The 21276-nt window shown below is 37.3% G+C and overlaps 2 protein-coding genes across 2 annotated transcripts in view; both read left to right on the top strand.

The window, feature by feature from the left end:
- Positions 1–308: 308 nt before the first annotated feature.
- On the top strand, positions 309–4694 carry LOC120631500. Its single transcript, XM_039901114.1, has 2 exons — positions 309–1863; positions 4479–4694. The coding sequence occupies exons 1-2, from the start codon at positions 309–311 to the stop codon at positions 4631–4633; spliced, it is 1710 nt and encodes a 569-aa protein (XP_039757048.1). The 3' UTR covers positions 4634–4694.
- A 1633-nt stretch (positions 4695–6327) lies between these two features.
- The window catches only part of LOC120631469 (thyroid adenoma-associated protein homolog), a 28675-nt gene continuing 13726 nt past the window's right edge, over positions 6328–21276 (top strand). Inside the window, exons 1-13 of the mRNA XM_039901073.1 lie at positions 6328–6637; positions 7565–7739; positions 8105–8338; positions 8784–9042; positions 10162–10340; positions 11743–11960; positions 12745–12929; positions 13699–13889; positions 14445–14646; positions 15328–15483; positions 16564–16784; positions 17957–18071; positions 19980–20125. Of these exons, the coding sequence (XP_039757007.1) occupies positions 6541–6637; positions 7565–7739; positions 8105–8338; positions 8784–9042; positions 10162–10340; positions 11743–11960; positions 12745–12929; positions 13699–13889; positions 14445–14646; positions 15328–15483; positions 16564–16784; positions 17957–18071; positions 19980–20125 (2378 nt within the window). The 5' untranslated portion in view covers positions 6328–6540. The remainder of the gene's footprint in view (positions 6638–7564; positions 7740–8104; positions 8339–8783; positions 9043–10161; positions 10341–11742; positions 11961–12744; positions 12930–13698; positions 13890–14444; positions 14647–15327; positions 15484–16563; positions 16785–17956; positions 18072–19979; positions 20126–21276) is intronic.

The raw sequence follows: 21276 nt of genomic DNA, 5'->3' as shown, positions 1-21276 counted from the left end.
TTTACAAATCCCGTAGCAACCGTTTGTTTTCCGGGGATCAAACCTAGCTTTTGTTACTTTCAGTCCTGTCAGCTAGCTCCATGTTAAAAATTAAGTTTACCACTTTCGCTGGTTAAAAATTAAAAACTTTAGAGAAATTACTTCCAGAGAAATGAAAAGGACTCGGTCGCATCCGAGCGTTAGTTTAGAACACAAATAATGTCTAAAACATTTAGCGCCGCGCCCGCGTCGCTCCACGCGCGACGCACCGTTATGCCGCCTATAAAGGGAGGCCGGCCTCCGCCCTCCGCAGTCCCGCGCCGCCCGCCATGAGGTTACACGCTTTCCTGATCGCCCTGTGCGTGTGCGCGCACAACGCCCGCGCCGCCTCTATCGCACTCGATAACGTCGACTTCGACGATGACCATCTAAACGTCGTAAACGAAAACCTAAGAAAACCAGGAGACATCCCAGTCAAAGTTGTCGAGGGACCAGTGCTAGACGAAAACTCAAATGATTATGTACCTTCCGATGATATCAGCGTCAACGTGAAACGGATCGAAGTGGATTTGGAAAACCCCGGAGAGCCGCAAAGACAGGAACATGAAACTCAGAATCCGGAAAATTTTAGCGATAACGATAAAATTGTTGTCGCAATCAGGCAGTCGATTGAGCAGGCGGAGAACGTTTTCAACGAAGGTTTAAAACACGTATCCGATAGTTTCAAGACATTTTCACACCCTGATGAAGACCTGCCATTGATTCAAAAAAACATTAAGAATTTGAAAGAGAATTTCAATGACCAGTTTGAGAAACTCAACAAAACTATAAGGGCATATTTAAAGCCGCAGACCTTTTCGTCCGGTGAGAGTATGGCTAACCCTAAATTAGAAATTGTTCAAGCGCATCTTAAATATTTGGATGATAACTTTAAACTTGGCCTAGATACTCTGACGGAAGGCGTTGAAGTATATTCAATAATCAAAGAGGAAGACGAGGCTGAAAAAGCTATAGCACTTAAAGCGGATCTGAAGGCAGAATCGGAAGTCGCTCCTGCGGGAACCCCTTCGAAACCAGCTGAAAATCCACCAGCGCAACCCACACCCGCTAACACTGGAACCCCAGCCGCTGGCACGACTCCATGGAATATATTCATAAGCAATTTGCAGAATTCCATAACTAGCGCTTTCACCAATTTAGGTTCTATTATGAATAACGGACAAAGCGGAACTAATGGGCAAGGCAGTGCCCAATCGCCGGGCAGTCAGATAACTGACTTCTGGCAAAACATATTCCAAGGTCAGAATACAGTTAATCAGAAACCTCCCACGCAAGAAGGCACCAACCCAGCTAACACGCAAGCTGATCCGGTCCCCGCACAAACACCCGCTCCATGGGGTCCACAATCAATAATCCAATCAATACAATCGTCTTGGAACAACAACCCTATCCAGCAAGCGTATCAAAATTTCGTGTCGCTTATAACACCGCAGACACCCCCAGCACAGCAACCAGCTATTTCTCCAAACCCCACTCCAGCAGTCGCAGTAGCGCCAGAGAAAGTTCCCGAAAGAACTACAGCTGACAAACCAGTAGCAGTACCAACTCAAGGCAGCAATGTGGTACCCGCACCTGTTAATGAGCAGCCTCAAGCAGATGCAGCCAATCCCGTTCCCCCTCAAACTGGTCCCATACAGCAACTGGTACAAAACAACCCCATAATTAAAGGGATACAGAGCGCAGTGCAAAGAATACAGGGCACGCCTAATCCGGAAACACCCAGAGAAGAAATAATTAAAGAAGATCAAAATAAAGAAGAAATTGAAGATCCCAAGGGGCATTACCACGGCGGATATCGACCAGACAATTCTGTGGCAAACCAAGGTCAGTAAACTCTTTATTTTAATAAACATATTTGTGGGATCAGGCATAACTGTCATATCAACAGGCAATTATGACTATTCATATACAGTCATAATCACATGTCATATATGTATACTTAAAAACAAGTGGCGACCGACATAATATATTTTTAAAAGATATACCTAAAGTGTATTATAAGTATGATGAGCCAGTGCTGAGTTAAAAAAAAACATGTATAAACAATTATTATTGAAAAAGTATCCAATGTCGTCCACTCTACAAGATGCAAACTATTTAAATGTAAAATTTTGCTAATTTATCGGTAAAACATGATTGAAGTCGTTGAGTTGAGTCTAAGTGAGGTTACAATCACGGGCTAACTTGTAATCGGATATAGAACTTAAACCCACCACGCTGCTCGAATGCGATAATGCGGGCTACTGTATACTTATTAGGTGCTCAGCTCTACAAGAATCAAAACTGCTTCTTCTTGGAGCTTCGCGCTTTAGTTTAAAGTGTACGAATGTATATCACCGACATCAACCATATATACAATTACCAAGTAATGTATGCATCAAAAGTGCCATATATGTGACTTCTATATGCTATTGATAATGATTATAATACTTTACAATTTATTTATAATTTTTTTTATAATAGTGACAGCATGGGGGACATTCGTAAACGGTCTCATTGGTACCGTAGGTGCCTTGCTAAATGGTACCACCTTGTCAGTGTCTACGGCGGTAAATAGCGCGATAAATACTCTAGGCGCCAATATTCAGGTAGCGAAGTATAACTGAAAACAGCTTTACGTGTTGTGTTCTCCGGTTTTAATAGATCAGTGTTTTGTCTTGTGTCTACCTCACTACTTTTGATCTATGTTACGAAGACCGTTTGGCTCAGGTTGTCGTACTTCACCACCATATCAACTCATGGCCGGCTCGGTAAGTTTAGGCCGTAGTCTACCGCGATGGCGAAGTAGTGGCGAAGTGCGGATTGGTAGACATCACACGTCTTGACTCTTGAGAACAATAAGAAGAGCTCTCTCATGCAGGTTTCCTTCAAGTCACAGCCAGTGATATTAAAATTTCTTAAAACGCACACAACTAAGAAAAGCTAGAGGTCCGTGCCGGGGTTCGAACTTGGCCCTCTACCGAAAGTGAAGCCAAAGTCCTAGCCACTATTCACTAGTCTATCAGCGCTACAACGTTTAAGTACTTAGTGCATCGTAATTTCCCATTATAGTCTTTACAAAGAAATGGCAAATGGATTTTAATTAATATTTTTTTTTAAATAACTTGTTAATTATTTCATCGTGAAAATCATAAAGAATGTCTGTCAACATAAACAAAATGATTAAATTATCTGTGTTGTTGATATTACATTTTTATTAGGATATTTCGTCAGAAACATTTTTAAAACCATATATTTTTTTTTGTTTAAACAAAATAAAAATTATACTGAAAGTGATGAAACTAAATATTCTGGTTGACGTGGTAGTTTAAAATTCTATCTGTTTTGATTTCTAAAAAAGTTGTTTCAAATTATAAAGTACTAAATCACCACACTAAAACAATATTATGTAAGTGGGTTTTTGTGCATAAACCTTCATCAAATGGTCTTCCGTAAGATAGAATAACTTACATATGTTCGCAGTAAAGGCTTAGGGAAGAAAAAGAAAAAAAGTCATGGAATATAGAACGTATTTATGTGCTTTAAGTGTCAACATGCTACAGCTTATATTATATACCTAACTTAACAGAATTTTTAATTAATTTTAAGTTGCTAACATGAATTATGCGTAAATAACATTAAGGTACAGCACGGATCACCAAAGTTGAAGCATAAGTTGGCAGTATCTCAGGCTCAGTCATCTTTATCTACAATCAAATTTTTCTTAGTGCTAATCTTATCAAATCTAATCTTTTTATTACTGCTAAGTGTAAAAGTGTAAAGTAGGAATGAATTTGAAAATATAAAAAGAAATTTATAAAAACAAACAACATAAAAAGCGATTGTGTGTGTATTTTTTTTTAATACTTAGTTTGAAAATAAACTTTACACTATAAAAGTAACTAAAATAATGTTTACATTATAAGCCAAGAAAAAAATATAGATTATACATAGTCTGCGATGAGTGTACAATCACCGTTGTGAAATCGTGTGTGTTAACCAGTGAAATAACGCAATACCATATATGTGTAAAGATATGGTATTTATACACATTTTATATGACAGTGAAATAAAAAGTTGACCGCACACTGCCACAACAGCCAGTAGAGTCGCACAACGCATTTTTGCTTTCTTTATGGCGTATTGTAAACCTTTGTGATTCGTTGTTATATCCTTATACATCACGAAACAGATTGGGGCTTTGGTGCTAGTATACCTGCCTTACCCGTATCTGGTTCGTCCGCTACCATCTGCATCATCACAGACTATCATGTGAGATTGCGATTAAGGACTAACTTGTAGTGGAATAGAAAAAAAAATGCATGCGCATACCGACACAATAAATGCCTTCGCTTAGCGGTCTTTGTGAGATAGATCTACTGATTAAGTATAATACTTATGTAGGTAAATGTCTGACACAGTTAAAATGGTCTCCTAAAGAAATGTTTTCAAATTAACAGGCGATTCTAGCTCCAGCGGCCGGGTAGAGGAAAAAGTGGAAGAAAAAGTAGAGGAAAATCTGCAAGTCATCCCGGCAAAGGAAACAGAGGTCCTACAAGAAGAAATTAAAGCGGAAGAAATGAAAACCCCGCCGGTTTCTGACAAGACTGAATAAGTCATAGTGATATTGGTGCTTACTTGATTATATACAAATCTCTAAACTAAATTGACAAATGCAAAAATAAGTAATAAGTACTGTCCCTTTTCACATGGAAATATCTCCCTGCAGTGGGCGGGAATTACTAAACTTTCTCTGCTCTAAGCTGGTAGGAGGCTTCGGCCGTGGCTAGTTACCACCCTACTGCCAAAGACTTGCCGCTGAAACAGATTCGGGGTATGGATTTAACATAACTGCCATGACCCTAACAGGTTAGCCCATAAACGTCTTAAGACGGCATTGTAACTTACCTCCAGGGTGGTTGTGCAATCTCCGGCTAACTAGTAGTGGATCAAAAAAAGGGAACATTGTAAATGACAGCATTTCTAGTTTTTATTTTATTTAGGGATCTGTGTCCAACTGAATAAGCGCCACGGTAGTTAATCTAATTTATTTATTTTAAGGAATTAAAGGTAATGTAAATAAAAGAAAACTGATTCAGAAAGTTTAATAAAGGAACTTTTGAAGAACTTGTGTATATTATTTTATTACTGTATTATACCACACATTGTAAATCAAATGTAATACACTACATCGGGGTACAGGCCTCCTCTCTCAAGATTCTTTAAATTAAGTTAGATAGGCTGGAATGGATTTTGGAACTCTTAACAAAGACGTCGGTTGAAGGGGCGATGATGATACTGATGATGAAGTTCGATAATAAAACAGCGACCGGACTTGGACCGTCGTCGACGTGAAGCTGCCGCCGACTTTGTACCTACGCGTTTGTGTAGGTTTTAAGAAAACTGAGTAAACCATATTTTGTTTTCCCGAGACAAAAATCCTATGCCCATCTCTAGTATGCAACCTATAACTTATAAGAGTAGGTTGAGGTATGAGTAAAATTTATCAATATCATTTAGCTGAACTAACAAACAAACAGAGATACTTTGGCATGTCAGTTACAAGTTTATGGATTGAAATTTGTAATCGAAATGCCAAAATAAGATTGTAGCCTTGGAAATTTTAGATGTAAAAAATGCATTCATGAACTCGTTGCAACTTCGAACAAAGGTCCGACCTATGTTATCAATCCAAATTTATAGACTTTGAAATTAATTCGTTGGCAATGGAATATTATCGGGTAGGTACGGATATTATAATCTTTACCTTAAGAGCCAGGACCGATCTATACCTGACCTAACTACAATGATGTGAACAACAGCGAATAGTTTGGCTTAACTTCAATAACTGTTAACATTGTAATTTCCACAGATTAATGTGTAACCACTTATATTATTATCAGCTACACTAGGTTACTAGTGTAGCTAGTAAGCTGAGCAGCCAAGTATCAGAGGTAACCTAAAATACATTTTGGGGCTGCAATCTTAATGAAACATGCAACAAAAATATTCATAGTGATCATTGATCACAGATTATTAGATACTGCGTAATAATTATTTGCATAATGATTACTGACTCAAACACTGAATGCTCCCGTACGGCAAATCCCTTATTTTTTTTTTATTTGTTCTTTTGCTTTATTTTACGATCATGGATTCAAGTGCCAATCAGTTCAACAAAATATGACAAACAACAACAACAGTGCACTATGTATTTATGAACGGATAATAGGTGTCAGTTATCATACTATAAAAATCTGTCAAAGTGACAACGTCAAATGCCAAGTACCTACACTGTTTGTAAAATTAGGTTATAAAATAAATTTTTAAATTCAATCTTTTTAAATGAAAACAAAAAAAAAATACTTTTATCTAATACATATCATTTATTCCACGTATGAGTAATTGCTTGAAGTAAATTTCCAATGCCAAATAGATGCATTTCAGGTGGTAAACGGAAAACTGATAATGTGAAACATATTGTAACATATTGAAACATAATATATTTTAAAGCTTTCGATTATGAATTCCAATACTCTAAGAATACGCGGCAGTGAAAACAAGAATACAAGAGTTAACATAACTTTTGATGAAGTAATTCTACCAGATAATTATAAATGTAAGTAAATATTATAAATAATTCTCATACTTTGCAGGAACCATAGAATTATTTTTGTTTAGATTGACTATAAATTTTTAAATGAAAATCTGGGTTGCATTTGAATAACTTGCCCTCAAATCAAAGTCAAAGTCAAAGTCCTAATATCTTTATTCAAGTAGGCACTATTGATGCGTACATAAGAATTACACGGTAGTGAGATGATGGCGATAACCACATTCGTAAACTTAAAACTAAAGCTATGAGGGTTCCAAACGCGTCCCGGTCTAAGAAGAAGCCCACAACAAACTTTTTTATTTTTTTTTGTTATCGCCATCTCACAATGTCATTTTAAATTATTAGAAGATTATTTTTAAATGGCCTCAAACATGATGAAGCAGCAGGTTAAGCAAGCCTCTACAGGGCACTCAAACAATGAAAAGGGGTTAAGGCTGTAGTCCACCACGCTGGCCCAGTTTGGATTAGTGGATTTTAAATTATAAATGTATATAAATAACTAAGCTGTATAGCCAGTAGTTTTGCCTGTCCTGAAGAAGATATATTGAAAAACAACATCAGAATTTCAATTTTTTATGGTTATTCAAATATAAAGAGCACTAAATCAATATTCATATTACACATCTTTGTATAGAGTACACATACAATAACATGCACTGATATGCGTATCAATTCAACACAACACATTGAGGGAACCTCATATAAACTTAATTTGATAAAAATTAACATTTAGTTAATATGTGTTCTGCACCTGAACTGGAAATGAAAAATGGAAAATAAAGAACCGCCTACCAACTAACAGATCTTGCTGGGAAGTGCTTAGCCTTGTTAGGATGCATTGCATAATTCACAAGGTGTACCCATCCCCTTGTACTTTCAGTACACTTTAAAGTCTTCAAAAGTAGTTTCCTAATTCAAATAAAATTTCAGGTGACAATGAACTGTGTACCAAATTCATAACATCTAATGCTGAAGGCCAATTGACAATACTGAAACAAATTTTATACACTGTCAAGGACAACTGTGACCATGATATAGTTCATTTTCTAGTTGTTACATACTTAAGTGCTGATTCCAAGCATCCAGCTAAGTGTATGATCACAAGGTATGTCGATATTACAGGACCTGTAGCTGTGTCACTAAATCTATTTTCTTCCTTTTATTTTTTAATGGAATCACATGTTAAATTTGCTTGGCTGAATTTTTATTCGCCGGTGTTACAGATACGCAGGGCTGGAATGTAGTGTTTGGCAACTGCAGTTTAAAGAAACAAATTCTTTACCTTTTCTTAGTCTCTGTACTAAAGCATCTAAATTATCCTAGTTAAAAGCAGCTTGCAAGAAAACTCATGAAAAAATCAAAATACTTTTTGAACTAATTTTAAAATAGATAAAACTGAATTAAATGTTGAAGTTTAGCTGTCAATTTTACCCACAAAATAGTTATTAATTCTTAAAAACTACATTTCAGATATGTAACCAAAAACAATTACTTTCAAAATCAATTTTCTGACATACTCACACATGAACTTGAAGTGCTCATAAACAAACAACACAGTGGTCCTAAAAGTTATTCAGATTTGGTGTGCAAAGTTGGCAGTTGCACTGAAAATTTCCCGGCTGGAGCTGATGCAGTGAAGAATTTGGAAATAAAGCTAGCACAGTATTTTACAGATTGCTTAACATGTTGTATTGCAACTTTAAGGTATCTATATCTTTATGTATATATTCAAAAACAAAGTTGAATGGCTTGTTTTTTGTTTGAACTAGCATTCAGATTTTTTTTTTTTTTCATTTGATAACCCAATTTAAGAAAGAAAGGTTATTATGTCACGCTACTAAGCTTGTGCGCCAAGCAAACTTAGTAATGACACAAATTAGTACTATTACGTCACTATACAGTTTTAAACATTAGACAGCTCGACAATACAATAGTAATGTTTTTTTTAATTCTACTACAAATTAGCCCTTGACTGCAATCTCACATGGCGATGATGCAGTGTATATATAGGCACTGCGCCAGCGAGATCGTCAAAATTATTTGTATCCACAGTACTTTTTGCTTGATCGACAAATGAGATACAATTGCAATGGCAAACAAAGGCCACAGATGTATTATACATGATCTACATTATCTTATCTATTTTCAGTGATACCCAACCTCTATCACCAACAGCAAAAAACGAAATCTTCAACGTAGCACATTCTACACTGAGGCTTCTCTTATACTTGGTTCAAAGAGTAAACGATGAGAACACTGCCAAATTGATCTCTATGTTCTCACAGATAAGAGCTAGTTTGAAAAGCCTCATATTCGATGGCGACTCGCCTATGGACACTAAATCAGTTTGTGGGATCCTGTATGTTTATATGCATTTAATGGAGAATGGAGCTGATTCGTGGGTTGACGTGAGTATACAAGGAAACATGCAACTCTGGATCAGTAGATAACACCCGTGTTAAGACGTATTAAATTAAGACAGATATATAGTAACACTTGAGTTGAAGTAACGTGTTTATGTATGCTTACAGAGATTTTATCGTCTCAACACGCGTAGCATCGCGTGGTAGTGTATGTTTTTACGTCAAGCACCTATTTTGTGTCTTGAGTTAGGGCTCAGTCATTTCAAACTTAAGACTTTGGTTCTTTCTCTGTAGTTCAGATGAAGAACTAATAAAATTGTAGAAAGAACTTTAGACATGGCTACGTTTGTTGTGGACATGTCTTGAACACTTCTATCTGTAGTTTCAGTTAACAAATGCAGTTCGCCATCACCTAACATGAATGGAACATATTATATGCATGAACGCTTCATTAGTTCCTGTGATAGGTCTACATGAATAAAACATTTTTGAATTTCGAATTTTATGAACAAGCTTAAAATAAGGCCAAGTTCCTTGGTGATGACAATTAAGACACAGGCAGCAGACAAAAGTTATATCCCCCGATTATATCCCTGACAGGCGATATAATTAACGTGTCCACCTGCTTAATCACGGGAACGTGGAATAGGAGAAGTTTACCCCCATTTTTTATTACACATTTATTATTTAGATAATATTTCCACTTGTGCGCCAGTGCTCTAGGAGTTGAAAAAGCTGTGGGAGAAAATACATTTTTTTCTCCCCGGGGATATAATTGTCTCCTGTCCATGCTAGCCGTGCAGGAGATATATTTACGCCATCTGAGTCTCAATACAAGACTCGCGTATCGCAAATGCACCCGTTTTTATATCAGAATACCCACCGAAACAATGAAATGGCACTAAAATGTCATAATTTTAATAATTACTTGAAAACTATTGAATTAATTAAATAATCATCACGTACCACCAGCTAGCTTGGGCAGGAGAGATTTTCTCCCCGGGGAAAGGATACAATTGTGTCTTTTCCCACAGTTTTATCAAAACTCCGAGAACTTCTCGTATTCCGTAATGCCGTGCTTTGGCAGCTGGACAATTTAATTTTATCCCTTGCCAGGGGATATAGTTTCAGGGGATTTGTAGTGGCATATAAGAATTGTTTCAGATATTAGATACAACAAAAAATGCCTGCGCTGTTACGGATATGTTGGAGAACGATTCCGCAAGGCTGAGCCTCTACTCAGCAATAGTAACTGTGATTCCCATGTCCAAGCTTCAAATAAAGATTGCCAACGCCCCAGCTTGCGTACTACTAACTCATAACATACTTGATATTGGAGACAGGTATGTGAAGATCTTTGAAATCACAGTTTATAATAAACATAATCATCTTACCAACCCATTACTACAAAGCACAGGTTTCCTCCCACAATATATAAAAACACTATAGTAGCAGGGCCGTGCTTTATTTCCGGCGTTTGTACAGGGGGCGTATCTAGCGTTACCATGGACACTGCCCGACTTTGTAGTAAGCTTCTTAGTTTAGATCTGTGAATTTTATATGTCGTAACATGTTTTATTTTTATTATCTATAGACTTAAGCTTTTGGCATGGATGAAGCAGTCGCAAACACATCTGTGAGCACACAGGGTCCCCCTGAAAACCAGCGCCGCAGCATTCTGCGGCGTAGTACTGAGGCGGAATTATTTGTCCACATGCTTTTTTTTGTTAGATATATATTTAACACGCTTTATTAGCTTCACCTGTATGTTTGTATGTATGTTTGTAACCGACTTCTTTGGATGCTATTTTGACCCACTTTAAACGGTCAGATTTCGTTCAAACTTTGTAGACATATCAAATCATAAGAAAATCTGTCAATAAAATATTTATAACTATTGACACCATGCACCCCACGCTTTTTTTACAATAAAATATTTTTTTTTTATTCACACTATTATTAATTTATATTTATTGAAATGTTTAACACTAATCTTAATTTAAATTAATTAAAATTCATTTTCTATTTTTTTAATTTTTTTTAACTTATGAAATTTCATTTCATTTCATTTCCACAATGAAAAGGGGTTAAATCTGTGGACCACAACGCTGGCTGGCGGATTAGAGGACTTCACAACACATCTTTGAGAACATTATGAAGGGATGCAGATTCTCTCGCGATGTTTTCCTTCACCGTTGAGGCAAGGGATATTTTAGTCTCGCCCTCCCAAAAGTGAAGTCAAAGTTCTACCCACTGGGGTATCACTGCTTAACATAATATGGGCCTTATAAAAAGTCTACGTGTCACTCAGCGCGCGATGGAGAGAGCTATATTTGGAGAATCAAAATGGGATCAAATCAGAAATGAGATCCGTAGAACAACTGGAGTTACCGATATCGCTCAACCAGTCGCGAAGCTGCCACGCCCTTCAGACCGGAACACAGCATTGCAACAAAGCTGCTTAGCGGCAGCAATAAGCATGGCTAAGGTACTTCACCGTACGAGCTCTGGTGCAAGAAGATCCACTACTACTACTATTGTCCCTAAAGTGTCCTTATGTGCCTTTTTTGTTTTTGGTCGTGGTAGAAAAGCTTAGTTGCTAACTCTGACCCTTGGCAGGACGGAGGTCATATGGGAATTCAACGTACACTTACGTACGTTGAACACTAAAGTACGACACTAACGTACCCAAACTTAAAACCACCACAGCATGTCCTTCTTGTCCTTATGTACCTGTTATTTCAGGAGTTCCGCCGAATCGACCTTAATCCTGGGTGTGACGCGAACATTGGTACAAATATGCAAAGGTTTGGACCACTCTCACGCGACCGGGCTGCTACTACTAGACGGACTATTCGTATTCGTTTGGTCGCACCTCGAACACTACACTGACAGCGTGCAGCATTTGACTGCCCAGGCTCTGGGCTATATTATAAAGTACTGCGCTAGATTAAAGAGGGAGGGTAAGTTATTTAAAAACGAAAACAATATCAAATTCAAAAACCTTAAAAGTCGGTCAACAAAACCTGCATGGATATGTTTTAAAAAAACGGTTTTGTCTGTCACAAAAAACCGACACAATGAAGTTAGTTATAACATTTTAGTTTTTCTAAAAAAGGTTTGACAGTTGACTATCAATAATTGAAACAATACCTTTTTTTTCTATTGTTAGTGTCGTTTTTCTACAAACGTAGAATAAGGCAAAAGATAACTTCAACGCGTGTATAAGATTGCACGTGCGTTAGAAGTTATACTTCTTTGGCGTAACAAGATAAAAATCTTTTCAAAAATTTTATCTTTCACCTTATTCTACGTTTGTAGAAAAAACGACACTAACAATAGAAAAAAGGTATTTAATACGGACGACAACGCATTATGTAGTTAAGCAAAGTTTATTTATATTTAAATACACACAAACATAAAATCTTGGAGAAATGGGCATAATAAACATAATTTGGAATACTAATAGCCTCATTATCTGACAACCAAGTTTCACTCAACATTAAAATTTGAGATTTGTGTAAAATTTAATTGTTAAACTTACTCTCATGATTTTTCCCTAACGCACCAAAAGAAGTTTAACTTCAAAAAAAACTTCACTCGCACAGCGTGGACTACGACCTAAACCCTTCTTATTCAAAGAACTGTGCTGTTATTGGTAATAGGTCGATATTGGTGATTTCAGCAAAACAAAAAACCATCTCAATAATATCATCGTCACTGAATATCTAACGTTGAATTGTCCAGGTAACGAGGAAGCCATGAACAAATTATTCGCTACCCTGACCTCTCTGGACCGCAGCCGCAAAAGTTTCTACGTGAGCCTCTCCTACTTGACCAACGAGTTGGGTGCGGGCTGCGTCATGGACAAGTGGCCTCGGATAGTCCACGAGCTGCTATCTGCGCTGAGCATCCAGGCGGTGCAGGCTAGCGTATGTATTTTATCTGGATCATTAGCATTGTTTATTTATTATCTTTGTGGAAACACACAGTAATATAATTAGATAATAGTTATACATATTTATAACCATCATATCAACTCATTACCCTGATCTGTCACTATAGATTTTTTCACTACTACTATGGTTGATATGGTTTTGTCACTACTATGCCCACTGGCCATTAATGGGTGGATATGATGATGATGATGACACATTCATTTTATTACTTTCTATGTATTTTCATAAAAATCTACAATATGGACCGAACGCCAAAGCTTAACAAACATTTAACACTTAAAAGACTTAGACTTTAAGAGGAAGAGCGTTTAGAGAGAAAGATAATTTTGGGACAGTCAAATATAATGTTAGATACAATGCCTTCCTAGAAGGCACTGTCACAGATATAGTTGTCCCTTGTCCGAAGTTTGGCCAGATGACCAGTAGTGCAAGCATGAACACGAAATAAACGGGAGATTGTGGGTGTAATCCAGCGATTTGCATTCCGATAGTGACGAAACCAGAGTTGTCTTGGTATGTTTGGTTGGATGGAAGCGTAAAACTTACGCTTAACCGATTTGGAGTCATTCCAAAAGTAGTGTAGGTTCTGTTTTTGCAAAAGCTCAGAGATCCTGAATAAAGGCTTCGTTTTTTAAATAGTTCGGTCAACTGTCCACGTTATTTTTCGTTTACGGTAGTTACGGTGTCGTCATGAGTTTTGTTGTTTAACGTATCTCTTCTTCTCATAGTTATCTTTTTTCAGGCAACAACGACCCTGGAGACTCTTCTGCGCGCGCACGTCAGGCGCTCGAGCGGTGACGTCATCCACGAGCGCTGGGTGCAGCCGATAGTAGCGCACGTTGCCAGCCACGAGCTGAACTCGGCTCAGCTCAACATCTTGGAAAACCTGCTCTCCCTGGCCGCCAAGCTGGACCAGGATATCATGAGTCATATGTAGGTACTAAGCTGTTGGGGGCGGCTTTGTCCGCGTTTGTTTTAAAACATCCAATATTAATAGTTTATTTGAGAGATGTATGGTATTCAATTGAGCAGTGTAGTTTTAAAAACATCGGGTGTAGTTTTTAAAACTAAATTCTTCAAGTTGGTGTACCTCTAAATATATATGTTTTGATTAAATCTTTGATTCTTTTACTTCTAAATTATTTTAAACTTCTAGTTTGTGAAATGATGGCGATAACAGTGGCGTACATAGAGGGTAGGCTCAGGGTATGCAGATGGTATAAAATTAAGTAAATATCCAGTACGCGTTATAAATGCTTAAGGGTAGGCTTTTTATAACTCTTAAAATGCCTATCCTTAAATTTTTTACTACTCGTAATGGAGATTTTCTTTCTTTTCTTCTTTCTTTTTATGTCATCTGCATACCCCGTGTCTACCCTCTAAAACTAAAGCTACGAGGGTTCTGAACGCGTCCTGGTCCAAGAAGAAGCCCACAACAAACTAAGCCGGTTGTTTTTTTTTGTTATCACCATCTCGCGTTGTTGCCAGCCTCCCCCACGTCAAGGAGGAGTGTTCGCGAGGCGCCGCGCGGCTGTACGGCGACGTGAAATGCGTGCTGATGCTGCTGGGCGTGGCGCGCCGCGCGGGGGCGCTGCCGGGCCCGGCCGCCGCGCCGCCCGAGGGGGGGCGGTGGAGGGGCATCATCGGCTACGACGTGCTCGAGATGGCCGCCGTCGACGCTTCGCAAGAGGTTCTTGCAAATCATTCCAAATTCCAAAAATAAACATTGAATAAATGAATGAATGAATATACTTTTATTGCACACCAAAAAAATTACATAAAAAAGTATTTTGCGGCCTTATATCCATTTCTTTCAGGCAACTAATGGTGAAGATAAAAAATACAGAAAATAGTTAGGTGGAGCATAAATACCTATACCCATAAAACAAATATTTGATTACTTAAATAAATATTTGTAAAACAGTATTAGTAAACAAAGACAAATAAATAAATATGAAGCTACCATTATAAATATAATATATAAAAATTATATTTACTTATATAATGATAAAATAAATTAAATAGGTATGAAACAAAATAAATAATTATCTGAATTATATAACCTCCTTGGCGCAGCGGTGAGCGCTGTCATCTTGTAGGCAGAGGTCTCAGGATCCACCCCGGATGGGGCAATTAGGAAGTAGGGTATTTAACTGTATTAAATAAATATTACTTGTGCTTGTGTTATCCCTCAATATTATTATTTCTCAATGGTATTTCATTTCACAAAACTAGAAAATATACTATAAAATTTCTATATATCATTCCAAATTCTGAATTTTCTTGGGTCTGGTCTACTAGGAGGCTTCGGCCGTGTCTGGTTACCACGCAGCCGACAAAGACGTATTAAATAAATTACATCTACTTCCAGATTCGCATCTTGTCCATATCTCTGATAGTGGAGTCGCCGAAGTCGACAGAAACATTCGCTAAAGGTGAACTCGACATCGTGCTCTGGTTCATAAAATATAACATCAATGCACAAACTCCTAACTTCAGGCAACTCGTGCTCTCTGCTATGAAAAAGGTATGTTGACCACCCCTATACATTTTCTTTCGAGCACCTTTATGCTTGGAAATTTGAGCTTTATCTTGGCAACCTTATTCGAAATTGCCATATACTGGCCAGCCGGCTGGCGCAGTGGGTAGCGACCCTGGTTTCTGAGTCCAACGTTCGATTCACACAACTGGGAAAATGTTTGTGTGATAAGCATGAATGTTTTTCAGTGTGTGGGTGTGTTTATCTTTATATTATAAGTATTTATGTATATTATATTCATAAAAATATTCATTAGCTATCTTAGTACACAAGCTACGCTTACTTTGGGGCTAGATGGCGGTGTGTGTATCGTCGTAGTATATTATTTTTGCAAATATAAAACTATGGAAAAAAACAAATGAATACTTGAACGCGGGAAAATTATTGTTGTGTTCTCTTTTCGTCATTGACGTAATTGTAAAATGAGTTCAAGAGAAGACATATTTAGTGCTATACAAGCTTTGGTAATGTATGTAAATCCATTATATCTATTCGCTATGTGGAATTTAGTAACAAACATCCACACATACAAAGTTCCTTGCAATATTTTAATAATTTAGTGTTATGTATATACAATAGTACTTCGTTTTCTGTGCGGTTGGAATTCTCGTAGCTTTTTTGTTTTAAATTCACGAATACATTTATCGCGATCATCTGACTACAATATGTATGACGTTTTTCATATAACAGAAATATTTGACACAATAAAGAATTATTTGACTGTGACTTAGCTTTAGCTTAGCTTTTGCGTGCAGGTTTTCTCAACGTTGAAGCAAGTGATATTTTACTTACTTAAAAAACGCACATAACTTAGAAAAGTTAGAGGTGCTTGCAGGGCTTCGAACTCGGCCCCCCGAAACTGAAGGCAAGCTCCTACCCACTGGGCTATCACCGTATCAGAGATACGCGGAACGTTATGCCGCGATTATTAATAAGGCCTACTTTTAACACTAACATTAGTGTTACATTTTGAATGAACGCTTCATAAGTGCCTGTGATATGGTCTACATGAATAAAACATTTTTGAATTTGAATTAGCCTTTAGAAGTTAAAGGTTTTTTTTTCCAGTTTATAAAACGTTTCGAGAGCAGCTACAAAGTTCTGTCACGTGAAAACGGCGCTAATGCTGGACCAAATGAGGGTCAAACAAATTACCTGAGATTCGTCACGGACCTCCGCGCCCTATGCTTCGACAGTTTATTGAAGGGGGCCAACTACAGTAGGCGACATGTTGCTTTGCAAATTCTAGTTTGGTTGGAGAACGTACAGTTGGATGGGCATTACGACAGGTACACTATGTAATGTTTCAAACCTTTCCCCCCCCCCCCCCCCTCCCCTATTCCCCTACAAGTTAGCCTTCAGATGAAATGAGCCAGGCTAACGCATGCCACGACAAAGTCGGGGAATTTTTCGGCACCTACGGCGAAGCAACCGCTACCGCCATCGTAGTCATGGCGGTGGAGGTAAAATTTTGAAGTTATACTTCTTTTGGCGCGTCAGGGAAAAATTATAAGAGTATATTTTTACGCAGCGCGCACACCGTCACTCTGAGGTTAGCTATAGTCAACAAAGTAAAAGTAAGGACATCTACGTATGTTTGCGTGAGAACTGACAACTGTATCCACGATATGTATTTATTAGTGATATTTATAAAAACTTTATCTAACTAGATAATGCGTTATAGTAAAACGTTCAATGTATTAAACAATTTTTTTTCTATTGTAACGCCAAAGAAGTATAACTTCTAACGCGTAAACACGTTTTTTTTTTCGTGTTCCTAACTCGCGTAATTTGAACATATGAATATATTTTTTTTATCCCACTACAAGTTAGCCCTTGACTGCAATCTCACCTGGTGGTAAAAGATGCAATCTAAGATGGTAACGGGCTAACCTGTGTATGGCAATTATATTTAAACCCATTGTTCTAATCGGTTTCTACGCATCATCGTGCCGGTATGCTGAATTGCTTGGCGGCACGTCTTTGTCGGTAGCGTCGTAACTGGCGACGGCCAAAGCACAAAGCATAGATAATTAATATAAACTTGCGACATAAAATCCACAACCCTCACCACTGCGCCAAAAACAACATTAAATTCCACTACAAGTTATGTTCGGGAGTTTGAACATCGTACCGTAACACTAAATCACTCAGCGGCACGTCTTTGTCGGTAGGGTGATAGCCACGGCCGAAGCCTCCCACCAAACCAGACCAGAGAAAATTCAGAAATTATAAATTTCCAAATTGCCCCTGCGAACTGCGGACTTGCTACTTAAATTCACAGCGCTCAACGTTGCGCCAGGAAGGCCGTCTTATAACAAAACACAAGTGCGGTAATGTTGAAAAAGCCACTGTGGTTGATCGAGTTTCTTGCTTACTCCTTTTTGGCATTCCAACTTGTATTAAAGGATCGTTGTCTTCAAGAGTGATTGTGATTGATGTAAAGTGATGATCATTTTAGGGTGTGGACCGAAGTTCAAGTAGAAGCACTTCTCTACCACCTCTCCGATAGCTACGATATCAATAAGGCGTTAGCATTAGAACTGTTGACTCGGTGCCCGGAGGAATTGTTGAAGGTAACTCTTATATTGCTATAGTATTTTAAGATATAAATCCTAAGTCTGCTGTGCTTTAATTGAAAAATAACTATTGCGTTTGTTGTGAAATGAGTTTAAAGATGTCACTTTCGTGTAATTTAACTGTCATACGTGGCTGAATTAAATAAATAAATAAATATACTACGACACAGTGGCGTGCATAGAGGGTATGCACAGGGTATGCAGATGATATAAAATGAAGAAAACCTCACGTACGAGTTATAAAATACTTAAGGATAGGCATTGTAAGAGTTATAAAAAAGTTCTACCCTTAAGTATTTATAACTCTTACTGGTGATTTTCTTAATTTTATATCTTCTGCATACCCTGTGCATACCCTGTATGCACGCCACTGCTACGACAATACATACATCGCCGTCTAGTCTCAAAGTAAGCGTAGCTTGTGTAATGGGTACTAAGATAACTGATGAATAATTTTATGAATAATATACATAAATACTTATAATATATAGAATTGGTAAATAAAAAGATTTAAAGTAGATTATAATGCTGCCAACGATTTTTTTCCGTTTTTTTATTTCATTTTTCATCACATTTGGTTGTCACGTGGACCTTATTGCATGGTTATAAGGCTGATAATCTAAGATATTAGACACGCGTGTTTTATTTAACATTACAGTACTTGTGTTTTATTTATGATGTCACGATTAAGTTAAGTTAGTACCTCACTGCAAGTAATATGTCTGAAGATGGACCCTATTTAATGGATGGTAATACAGATTATTTTTATGATACCAACAAATAGTTAATATGTGGCTCAAAATAGTACGCATATTTTTAAATAAACACATGTTTTTTACCTTCTAAAACGTTTATTTAGAAGATAGAAGCGTTTAATTTGATAAAATTGTTCACAATTCATAATGAAATCCTGAAAATATTTGTTTTATATATTTTTATTACTCATCAGCTTGCCTTGGCATGCGTTGCGTGTTCTTTCAAAAATGTCAAAGTTAAAAATATCTTTATTCAAGTCGGCCCAAAGGTAGCAATTTGATGCGTACATTACATGAGAATTTCACGTCAGTGAGATGATGGCGATAACCATATTCGTAAACTTAAAATTAATTTCACGAGGGTTCCAAATGATGTGTCTGAGAAGAAACCCACAACAAACTTAGCCGGGTGTTTTTTTTGTTATCACCGTCTCACATTCTCATTTAAAATTATTAGAAGAGCAACCTGGTTAGAGCAGTAATTCACACCCAAGCTTTTTTATCGGTTACGTAGTCCTTTATACTATAATAAGACTTTTCCATAAGCTTACGTTTAATACCAACTTTATTCGATAGAAGCAGGCGTTATTTTGCGAAATTCAATGATATATTATAAAATTCCAGCCGGTTGGCGCAGTGGGCAGCGACCCTGCTTTATTCGACCAAGGCCGTGGGTTCGATTCCCACAACTGGAAAAATGTTTGTGTGATGAACATGAATGTATTTAAGGGTCTGGGTGTTAATTTGTATATTATAAATATTTATGTGTATTATATTCGTAAAAATATTCATCAGCTATCTTAGTACCAATAAACACAACCTACGCTAACTTTGGGTTAGATGGCGGTGTGGGTATTGTCGTAGTATATGTATTTATTATTTATTAAAATTATGTTTAATTTGCTATACTCCGTGAAAAGAAGAAGAATCTGTATGGTGAATTACTTAACAATTATTCACTGTGAAGTCAACATCTCCTGAGGATGCTCCGGTTTCGGAGCGAAACGTGCGAGGGAATATTGCAGAAGATCTGTTTGGTGCGGAGTATAAAGATTGAAGAATTTATAAATTACAGCAAACAGATTCTCCTGCATTTTCGTGGAGTATAGCCAATTTAGCTTAATTTTCATAATAATAGTAACCGTTCCAGCTGAAACAGTACAGCACGAGCCTAGAGCTGCAAGACATCCTGTCGGAGGCGTCGTCCGTCAAGCCGACGGACTGCGTGTCGGCGGTGCACAAACTCAAGCTGCTCCGGAGCAAGCTGCCCGCACACATCGTTCCCGGTACTGACAGGTACAGTTGTTACTAACATGCATTCCAACAGGAGTGAATAGGAATCTTCTGGGCAAGCGCGTCCCATCTTAGGCCACATCTACACTTTCCATCAGGTGAGATTGTGGTCAAGCGCTAGTATATTACAGATTAAAAAAAAAAACTTCGTCCGCGTTTCTTTACGGTTTTTAAAAATTCCGGATAAAAAGTAGCCTTTGTAATTTGCTTGGCGCCCTTTCAATAATAATAATATTTCATCCACACCAAATCAACCAAACACCAAAGAGGTTTTATGCGGCTAAATAGTAATAGTAGGCATTCCCTTAAACGAAAAAAATTTTAATTACTATGATATATGAATTATATAAATAATATAAATATATATTATTCATTGTTATATTTTTAACATGTTTTAAGAATAAAAACATTCCCTTTATTTTATTTTTAATATACGCTTTGTGCATTGGACGCTGCTGGCTGTATATCGGAGCGGGGAAAAAAACCGTCGCGCCATTTTCAGTGATTATATTAATCTAAATCTAAATTGTTAATATTTTCGCTTTTTGGTATTGAATTAAAATCTAGAGAGCGGCCTACGAAACTTTCATACAGTGGAAAAACAGCAAAAATTGGTCAGTTATTTTCAGAGAATATTTTTGAAAGTTTATCGTGTTTTTTCCTTATGAAAATTAAATTTTGTATGTACTCACCCGCCACGCCGTCGTTTTAATCATCGTTTTACGGGTTCGTGACTCGTTTTCTTATATGGATAGTTTCAATTACACACAGCAAAACACAGATGTATTAATATAACCACTGATGTTACAATTAAGCGTTAATAATTACATTTTATTGCGGAGTACAAGCTCGCATGCCGGTGTCGATTTTCGATTCACAAAGATGGCGCCGCGAGAGGGCGCGAGTTGCCGCGCGTTCTAGCGAAATTTTTCAACGCAGGGCATGTGGCGGCAATTTTAAATAGCCCAAGATTATACATATTAATTTCAAAAAAAGAACACTTATTTACGTAAAAAAAATAGGTTATTTATTCAAATCCCCGCCACCATCTTGCTTCGATATATTTGTTTAGTTTACAAAAAAAAATAGCAATGCAAAGTTTGCTAGATATTTTTATATGTTCGAATTCCGTAGAAAATAAAAATTATGAAGTT

This window comes from Pararge aegeria, chromosome 18, assembly GCF_905163445.1.
Source record: "Pararge aegeria chromosome 18, ilParAegt1.1, whole genome shotgun sequence".
Taxonomy (NCBI): domain Eukaryota; kingdom Metazoa; phylum Arthropoda; class Insecta; order Lepidoptera; family Nymphalidae; genus Pararge; species Pararge aegeria.
Note: the sequence above shows the minus strand (reverse complement) of the source record. Positions and strands in the feature narration are given on the sequence as shown.

What these genes read in the sequence shown, in the direction of transcription:
- LOC120631500 (XM_039901114.1), top strand. Translation starts at nt 309, where the DNA reads ATGAGGTTACACGCTTTCCTGATCGCCCTGTGCGTGTGCGCGCACAAC. An exon ending in CAATTCTGTGGCAAACCAAG is followed by an intron (nt 1,864 to 4,478) that starts GTCAGTAAACTC and finishes TCAAATTAACAG; the next exon opens with GCGATTCTAGCTCCAGCGGC.